Source organism: Eriocheir sinensis, chromosome 3 (genome assembly GCF_024679095.1).
Source record: "Eriocheir sinensis breed Jianghai 21 chromosome 3, ASM2467909v1, whole genome shotgun sequence".
NCBI lineage: Eukaryota > Metazoa > Arthropoda > Malacostraca > Decapoda > Varunidae > Eriocheir > Eriocheir sinensis.
The window spans coordinates 26590172-26600171 of record NC_066511.1 but is presented as its reverse complement, the minus strand read 5'-3'; the positions used below and the strand labels follow the sequence as shown (position 1 = coordinate 26600171).

At 42.9% G+C, this 10000-nt stretch overlaps 1 protein-coding gene across 6 annotated transcripts in view; it reads right to left on the bottom strand.

Annotated features, from left to right (window-relative positions):
* Nucleotides 1-10000, bottom strand: part of LOC127007337 (cell adhesion molecule Dscam2-like) — a 376406-nt gene that overhangs the window by 167530 nt on the left and 198876 nt on the right. For all 6 annotated transcript variants that reach the window (XM_050878193.1, XM_050878163.1, XM_050878182.1 and 3 more), the window contains exons 5-7: nt 8716-8862; nt 5979-6096; nt 5139-5358 (exon numbers count right to left, since the gene is read on the bottom strand). In XM_050878193.1, coding sequence (XP_050734150.1) covers nt 5139-5358; nt 5979-6096; nt 8716-8862 — 485 coding nt within the window. The remainder of the gene's footprint in view (nt 1-5138; nt 5359-5978; nt 6097-8715; nt 8863-10000) is intronic.

The window sequence follows — 10000 nt, the reverse complement described above, 5'->3', positions numbered from 1 at the left end:
ACACTCCACTATCCAGCACAGAAGCAGAGAAAGACCTATGCCTTTAATGTTACCACGCCACCAGGGAAGGCCAAATCCGTGCCAATCGCTGCGGACGGGTTAAGTGTATATATGTCTTCGCAACGGTTTTTGAATAGTGTAACTGTAGTAGTGTAAATCTCGGGGATGTAGTCAAAATACAAATAAATAAACCACGTCCACCTTTTTCGTTAGCGTGGAAAGTGATCTGTGGGGTTATTTTTAATGAATTTGTTGGTTGGTAAATTTTAATAACAGTATGATATTATAATGAACACCTGTTTAATTGAATAATCATCCATGCGTCGAAATGTAATATTATTTAGCCGTGCCTTTACGAAGTCGACTTTGCTTATAGCTTACTCTTTATCTCCATTCTCAAAGCTTATCAGATTCGTGTGATTGGAGAAACCGGCGCCTCTTTCCCTTCAAAAGATGTTTTCCCTCGACAGGAGTCTCATTTTACTCTGATTAAAGTTCTCCTCCCAAAGAATATTATTAAATCTAATTAAATTGAAAGATGTTTGCCGCAGCATACATATTTGTCAACAAGTCTTGCGTGAGAGACGAGATCATAAAGAAAAAGGTGAAAGGAGAAAAAGAGAATTAAAAAACATATGTATTTTCATGTCGGTATTTTCATATCAGCCAATCCTCCGCGTTCACCAGATGTTCCGTCATCATCCTTGCTTGCCAAGACGTGTCGCCGGTAATTACAAGACGATCCATTCTCCGTCTGGGAAACATAAGTGTGAAGCGATTTTTTTCTGTTTCCAAGATCATTTCTCTTCCCTCACCCCAACGGTGGCTTGAAAAATGGAAGTGTCGACGATTATCTTTTTATATCGGTTGTAGCTGTGTTATTTATCTAAATGCTTCACAAACTCTCCCGTCAGTTAATATCAACTTCGTCTAAGTAACGTTCATATCTTCTTCTATGTAAATAGCTATAATTACTTTTCATTTAAGTAACTTTCCTATCGTTGCCTTTTATCAGCTTCATCATTCATCTAGATAACGCACACGTCCTTCCTCATTCGTAGAGCAGCTGAAAAAAGCAAACCACGAGCCCGCCTCGTCCAATTCAAACAGTGAAATTATCTGGCTAATGGCGCAATAAGCAGAGCTACTCGACAGTGAAATTAGACCAGACAAACCTAACGACGGCTGGCGGCTGTATTGCGTGGAGCTACTTGTGTGTCTCGTTTTATGTCGCTATTTTTCATTGGCTTTATCAACGAGATACGGTTAAACAGAATACAGGAGGCAATTCCCTAAAGACGGTTTATAACATGCTACTGACCGATGACAAGATACTCGGAAAGGAAGTGCATGGGATGTCTCATATCACTGGATTTAACATGCATTAGTTAGCAATACTCTGAATGCCCGAGTGAGATACTGTCAATAAACATCAGAATCATCGTGTCTAGTAGAGATGATTGACTCGGCATATAAGCAACTGTGAAGCCGCGGCGGAGCGTTGAGTAATAAAATGAATTACAAGCAGAAGATAATACAAACATAAAATCTTTGTGATATAAAATAGAATACCATAAGATAACAAGAGAGTGAGAATGAGATGGTGGGTGAAAGTAGGAGAATTAGACTAATGATGAGATAAATGGATGAATATAATTGTAAGTAGTAGCAGGAGTTTTAAGAAAATGTTCAGTGATTGATGGGAACAGGGAGCGATGGAAAACATTTCGCTGGTGGTCATCCAGTAATCGGTTAAAGCGTCATGAAGGAGGCTAAGAAATCAAACCACGTTACGATGATTTAAAAGAGACGGCCACTAATGAACTAACAGAAGGAGATGCAAGATGGGTTTAGTCTCTTCCGTCGACATAAATCCCAAAGGACATCGTAGAGAACTCTTTTCGTAACGTGTCCAAAGCAACACCACAAATCATATCTTACATATTTTTAATGACTTTGCCGTCAATCCAATGTCCTATAAGCAGCCTAAAAATGTTAATTTAATTTTGGCCGTGCGGGGTCCCAACGTGACGTGTATGTGTGTGTGTGTGTGTGTGTGTGTGTGTGTGTGTGTGTGTGTGTGTGTGTGTGTGTATGTGCGTATTCGTGTGTGTGTGTGTGTGTGTGTGTGTGTGTGTGTATGTGCGTGTATATATATATATATATATATATATATATATATATATATATATATATATATATATATATATATATATATATATATATAGATATATATATATGAGGAATGTTCTTCCGTCTATCAGCTATCTGTCTGTACATCATTGTCCATATCTGTATACTTGCTCTATGTGTGTATCTATCTATTCATTCACCTGTCTACCTCTCTCTATCAAGGGATCGTTCGTTTCTGTCTTATTCATGAAGGTGCAGCACAAAGTGCAACCTTTTCATGAGCTCTCAACTCTTGTGCCGTCAATCACTTTCCTTTCTAGAACAGTGGAACGTAAGCTGTTTGAGGAATCATAGTGTTTGAAGCGCTGAAATAGTTCCAGACTCGAGTCCATTTGTACGTTATTTCCATATAACATATGAGCAAGTTCACTTTGATCTTGCAGCCTCTACACTCGCATGACACAACACCGCTCCTATACATGTCATCGTGTGGAAAGACATTACGTTGAGTTATGTGTTTGTGCGTGATATGTATACAGAGTGTGTGTGTGTGTGTGTGTGTGTGTGTGTGTGTGTGTGTGTGTGTGTTCAACAATCAGTGAGGTGTTCCTACAGTCTTCCTCATACCCGCCGCTTCCCGAGTCATGGGTATTCCAGCACAAGCTTTTCTGCTGCTTCACCCGCTCCCTGCCCTCCTACTACTCACCCTCATTATCATTTTCCTTCTCCTTTTGCTCGGCAGCTCTGTCTCGCTTTCTCTTCACACACACACCAACACGCACGCACACCCTTACACACACACACACACACACACACACACACACACACACACACACACACACATCTTTGACAGTCACCCGGCAGCCTGAGGTTCGATGCGCTCCAAGGCTACTAAAGTTTTTTTTGTTGACAGGAGTGGTTACTGTCCTCCATTGAGCAAGGTGGATCGGGCAGGGGGCGAATGAGGTTTGAGCAATACCCATAAGTCGGTCCATAGAACTGCAAAAAGAGCTCTCTCCGGAAAGCTGGCCATCACGAGCTGAGCATGTGATTAGACCATGGATGAATGACGCACATACTCGGGGGCTTTTCTCATTATTGTTTCCATTTTATTTTTGCCTTAGTGTTGTTTCCTTTGCTGTAAAAAAAATGCACAATAAAAAATCTAAGCTCTATAATATGTCTTCGTCAGGAATTATTTGTTTTTTATTCTATTGTGTATTTCTTTTCGAATTACAAGGTTAGGTAAGAGGGTTGATTATTTCATTAAAGTGCGATTGAACGGGGGAATGAGATGAGATGTAAGAGAGAGAGAGAAAGAGAGAAAGCAAAAAGATAGAACTATATATTAGGGCGAGCAATCCGGCCCCTCTCCCCGCCGCTTGATTACAGAGGGTTCGTCTCGTCGCCGTAATTGAATTGGTTTGAAGCTGAGCAAATGAACTGAGAACTTGCCCCGGGTAAACACTTTTGTCTGCCTCCCCTCCGCCTGTCCCGCTTACTCATCTTCGCCTGTCGCTGCCGCCTGTCCGATTGTTTTCTTTTATCCTTCCCTGCCAGTCTCTTTCTCTGACAGTCTCTCTCTCTCACACACACACACACACACACACACACACACACACACACACACACACACACACACACTCTCTCTCTCTCTCTCTCTCTCTCTCTCTCTCTCTCTCTCTCTCTCTCTCTCTCTCTCTCTCTCTCTCTCTCTCTCTCTCTCTCTCTCTCTCTCTCTCTCTCTCTCTATCTATCTATCTATCTATTTATCTTTCTTGAATTTAAAACTTTCTGCCCCTGTCACTATAGAGATTGGTTAACTGACAATGAATGATGGCTGCCATTTTCAACATCAGTTTTTAGGGTGGCCGATGCGTATTCTTCTGAACCCACAGTTTCCTGGGAATTTATTTCTCACCTTTTCAGTTCAACTCATTTGCGTCAACCCCTGCTTTACTCATTATTTCCTTCTCCCTTCCTCATCCTCCTTCTCCTCCTTCTCCGCATCCCCTTTCTCCTCCGCCTCCTCCAAGTTTTTTTTATTTATTTATTTCCCAGTGTCTCCTTGATGCCCTGTCTCCCTGTCCCCTCCCTCGTCGTGGTGCCCTGCGGCTCAACAGACTCTTCCGTTTCTCAAGCTACGTGACCTCAGTGGATCAGGAGTCACGTCTTTGTTGCACGTGTCTTGTTCCTCCTTTCACTCATCGTCTGCCTCTCCTCGCCCACGGCTTTAATACATTTTCATCTGCCTTCCCGTGTGTGTGTGTGTGTGTGTGTGTGTGTGTGTGTGTGTGTGTGTGTGTGTGTGTGTGATTGTTTTTACGTATCCAAGAATAACATCTTAAATAATTTCAGACTCCATCCTGCAGCATAGGCTATCATCTTCCAGCATCTAGTTCTAATATTTTTTTTAACTACTTCGCCATATTTTTCTCCGTCTATATACGAGACTTTGCCATTCGAAAACTACCCACCCCATGTAAGAGATTTCAGCCAGTCATCACTACCTTTTTTTTCTTTTTTGCATCTCGCCTTCCCTCGCCAGTCTTAACAACGTCAGTGGTAGTAGACCGATTTATTCACCGTTTTAGATGTAGCCAGCTCTCTTCGTCTTCTTCCATCTTTAGGTTTTGTGTTTTCTTGTCTTAATGAGTCTCATATGTAGGTCTCTGGTCATATCTGTTTTATTTACTGCCTCTATTCTTTTTTTATATTTCTTATCGTTCCTTGTAAACTTTTTCCCTGACTTGGGCCTATACTATTAGGGTTACTTTTCCAGCTTTTTAGGGGTAGCTATTTTCTGCCTCCAGGTCATAAACCCTTCTGTTGTCAATATGAACGTCTAACTTTATTTGGTAACTTTAATAAGCGTTCATCAAGTTTTACCATACAGCCTCGTAACATTTCAGAATACAAGGTCTTTCATCTGCGACAATCAGTAACTTAACTTCGTCTTAAACACACACACACACACACACACACACACACACACACACACTCACCTCCATCGTGGCACTCCCCGCCTCGTTGGACGCCTCACACACCAGCTTGGCGGCATCCTCAGCAAAGCCTTGGTTCGCCGGGTCCAGTAGCAACACGCCCCCGCCCACCTTCCGCCAGTCCCCGCCTACCTCCCCGCCCAGCCGCCCACTTCCCCCGCCCACCACGGCCGTTGTGCTGCTGCTTATCGGCACCTTTTCACCCCCGATCTCCTGCCACCACCTGCACGGGGAAGAAAAGTAGTTGAGTTTGTAAAAAGTATGTAGTGGAAGGTAGATGTTGAGAGATGCCCCAACATTAGAAGCATGCTCTTGATTCGTATTTTTTTCAGTATTGTTTATCTGTAAAGGTTTATTTTGGTTATTTGTAGGGGAAGTTCATGATTAGATTAGTCCCTGCTTAAGCACCACAAGTCTGCAATATGATATAATAAGGGATACTAAATTTTACTAAGCATTTTGACACCACGCCTTCTCTTTCACTACTCATGCCACTAACACAAATACACACCTTTGCTGCTGCTACTACTGCTACTACTACTACTACTACTACTAATTCTGCAACCACTACAGCTGTTGATACTTTCTGTTTGTATACCCAAACTCATGCAGCGCAAATATATTCCACCATAATATTTTGCGTTATAAATATTCATGCTATTTTACTCCGTCCCGCATCCATATTAAATTAGACACCCTACTTTCCCCTCTACACATCACTCACACCCTCACTTTCCGCCCCCCACCCACGCCCCACATCCAGCCATCCACCACGCATGCAAACACCCTCACTATCCAGGTAAACAAATACCCCTCAGCACCACACTACAGCCCCTCACCCACCTGTACTGTGGCGGCGGGTGAGCGTGGGCGACACAGGGCAGCACCAGCGGGTTCGAGTCTGACACCTTCACTGTGGCTGATTTGGTGACCATCCTTGGTTCTTGCCGCTCCCGAGGGTCTGAGGAAGGGAAAGAAAATATACAGAGGGGGTGCTAATGGTATTGGCTTGATGTTTAAAATAGTGAGGTAGGAGAATATAATTATAAGGTGCAATAAAAGAGAAGATGATCAAAAGTTTTCGTTTGCCTAGTAAAAAAATAATCAGGAGCCTTGCTTTGTGAAAATAACTTAATCATCTTATATATTTGATAGTCCCAATTTGTCGCAATGGATAAAAATGGTATGTGTAACTCGTTATGTGTAAAGGGTTTAAGAAACTTGCCCCGTGGAGATAATTTGCAGTGTGGAGAAGTTTAAGTAGTTTTCACTGCATTTTGAAAAAGTTTACGTAACTAGCACTGTGAAATCAGTGAATGCGCAAGTGGTTCCTTCAAGACTTTTAATAAGCAAGAAACGCTAAGGAAGAATGTTTAAGAGCATAGGTGTGGCATAACCTTGCAAATCGTCATAGCATTCCTTTGAAAATATTTACTCTTTAGATCATTTATTTTCCCCTTGCAGTTTCATTCATAACAATTATTTTTCTGTTCAAGTAATTAATGTTTTTTTTTTCCATTCAATAATTTTCGTGCATTAAGAATCCTGTTTTGTACTGTCAATATCTTTTAGTCTGTATGCCTGGCTTTTTATCTATATATGTATTTTTATGCTAATAATCTCTCTCTCTCTCTCTCTCTCTCTCTCTCTCTCTCTCTCTCTCTCTCTCTCTCTCTCTCTCTCTCTCTCTCTCTCTCTCTCTCTCTCTCTCTCTCTCTCTCTCTCTCTCCACTCCCTTCTCACTCCCCCTCCCTCCTTATCGCAATTCTTCCTAACCGGGACTTTGTTACCTCGGGAGCTTTTCTTTAGGCTGTGACCTCTTCTCCCTCCCGCTGCCCTTCTGCTCCCTGCAAACGAACCTGGCCCTTCCTCGCCGTTAAGTGGGCCTCTTTAAGTTATTAGTTCTTCGTATGACTGGACCAAAAATAAGGAGTTGTATTCTTATTTTTCTTATTCCTATTCTTACTCATATTCTTATCATCGTTATGGCAGAATTAGTAGCAGTAGTAGTAGTAGTAGTAGTAGTGATAGTAGTAGTAGTAGTAGTTGTAGGAGTACCGTAGTAAGTATGCTCTCCCCTACTCGGGACGTCCAAATCCTTGTTTGAATATGTATTTTCATTTTTTGTAACGTTTTTTTTATTCCTTTATGACGGTGTTTTTTTTTTGTGGTGGTGGTGGCCGCGGTACTTCATTCTTAAGTGGTCTGGTGTCGTGGCGGTATTAAGAGCTCCTATAAATCACCTCCTGAGCCTGTGATTTGTGTGCGTGATTAACGACTATTGATTGCCTAAGAGTTATCTTTGTGAAAATCTTTATGGCAGAATGACTGGACAACTAATCTATATTTCTTTTCTGACCAGTAGAGATTATTAAGAATTTTAGTAAGAAACGCATTTTTTTATAAACTCAAAATATACGTGAAAAACATGATTAGCTAAGGCTGCTGTGTGACCTTATTCCTTTATCGCTGCCTTTGACGGATTCATTCATTCATTCCTGAGCAGCGTCTTCATGAGTGCTACTTCGTCCAGTATTCTCTGATCCGCTTTCACAACAAATATTTTCAAAGGTCACAAGAGATTAGTTATGTTCTGATGAGTGTTTTTTCACATTCATGGTGGAGAAACCTTGTCAAACTATCATTGGGGTCGTTAAACTACCCATGAAAGTACTCACAGTCTCAATGAAACACTGATCGTTAAATATGTGTTAGACCCTAAATTGACCTCTCTTTCGGCCACCTCTTTTGATTCTTTTTTAGGAGCAGCGAGTAGCGAGCTTTTTAATTATTGTTTCCTTTTTTTGTGCCCTTGAGCTGTCTCCTTTGTTGTAAAAAAAAGAAAAAATTGGGAGTATGGGTCGTCATTTCAGGCATCTCACGGTCACCAAACTTCTCCTTACCACACACTGTCCACCTGCTCTCCTCTCCTACGCTCCATTCCTCCCTCTCTCCGTCTCTCCTTTCCTTCATGCCTCTCCTACATTAATACTACTTCTGTTCATAAGTCTTTCTTTCCCTTACATCTCCTTTATTTTTTCTCCCTTCCTCTCTTCATCTTTCTCTCTCCCTCTCTCTCAATATGTGTGTGTGTGTGTGTGTGTGTGTGTGTGTGTGTGTGTGTGTGTGTGTGTGTTTCTCGCATAAGTTTATCACAAGTATTCCACCGAGGATACAACTTAACCAGCAAAACCACCACTACCACCACCACCACCTACACCACCATCGCTTTCCCTGTTTTCCCAACTAGCTTTGTCTTATCTTACTTCGTACCAAAAGTTATGTTTAAAATGTTCTCATAGTTTTAAAGAGCGTGTAATAATGGATCAAAGTTAAGACGTATTCAGAGATAATAAAAAAAATATCTTAAGCCAATAAAAACATGGTCATTTAGTCTTAAAAGATAAAGGAACTCGCTTATTCCCAAACCGAATCACCTTAAGGCATCTTAAAGTTAAGGGACAATATTCTGTCGATGACCCTGGCCATGTTAGAGACGGTGATAGCCGAAGTGAAAGGAGGATAACGCCGCATACGATCTCTTGGTCTTATCCTAAAGCCTCAAGGTTACTGGACTCACCGCTGACTATTATCCTGGCGATGTTGGAGGCGGCGGTGGCGGAGGTGAGGGTGTGCAGGACGCGGCAGCGGTACGTGGAGTAGGAGTCACCCGCCTTCACGTTATGCACCAGCAGGCGGCCGTCCAGCAGGGCCTGGTACTTGCCGTCTGTCAGGGAGAGAGAAGGAGAGGTTAGGGTTAAGTTGGGGGCCCGCTGTAGGAGGTTGGTGTTAATTTGTTTTATGTATATTGAGTTGTGGGGTGAGTGTGTGACGAAGCTTGTTTTGTGTATGTAGAGTTGCTTAAACTATTTCTTCATTTCCTCCAGTCTGATGAAAGATTAGACCATAATTTATATAAAAGTGAGTTTTGTTTTATAAGACAGGGAGAGTAAAAGTCAAACAGCAACACCAGACCTCCGGATCAATAGCTATTATGTATTTATTAGGTACTTTTCAACTTTTCACGAATCACGACAACCTCTCAGATGAATCCTCACACACGACCCGTTCATACCTCAAACTTTTGAAATTGTACTTGTTTGATGTCCTCCCTTGAAGCTCCTGAGCCTTCCAGCAAAGCTAAAAACACAAGGTCGCACATTTCTCTTAAAAACTCAATATAATGCTAATTATACAGATCCTAAAAGCAGAATATCTCCTGTTTCTTGACATATCTGTGAACTGACCACCCCCTCTACCTCAGCTATTCCAAACCAAAACGCCCCACCTTCTCTTCCCTTCCTTTCCCTCCCCCTCAACTCCCCTCTACTTCCCCTCCCCCTCTTTCCTCCCCTTTCTCTTGCCTTCCCCTCCCCTCCCTCCCCCTCTCCTTTCCTCCCCTTCCTCTCGCCTTCATCTCTCCTCCCCTTCCCTTCCCTTCCCTTCCCTTTCCTTCCCCTTCCTTTCTTCCCCTCCCCTCCCTCCCCCTCTCCTTTCCTCCCCTTCCTCTTGCCTTCCCCTCTCCTCCCTTCCCCTTTCCTCCCTCTCCCTCCCCTCCCCTCCCCTCCCCTCCCCTTCCCCTTCCTTCCCCTCCCCTCCCTCCCGTCCCCTATCCTCCCCCTCCTCTCGCCTTCCCCTCTCCTCCCCTTCCCTTTCCTTCCCTTCCCCTCCCCTCCCCTCCCCTTCTGTTCCCTCCTCTCTCGCTCTCCGTCCGTCAGTCCCCCGCATCCCCCCCATGCAAAAGCCACCCTGCGAGTCATATCTTTTGGATGGCGAAAAATGAAATATTGAGGCGACCACGACAACGTTAAAGGTGAACCCTACGCGCACGCGAAACAATCGAAAAAGAACGAATACAGACGTTA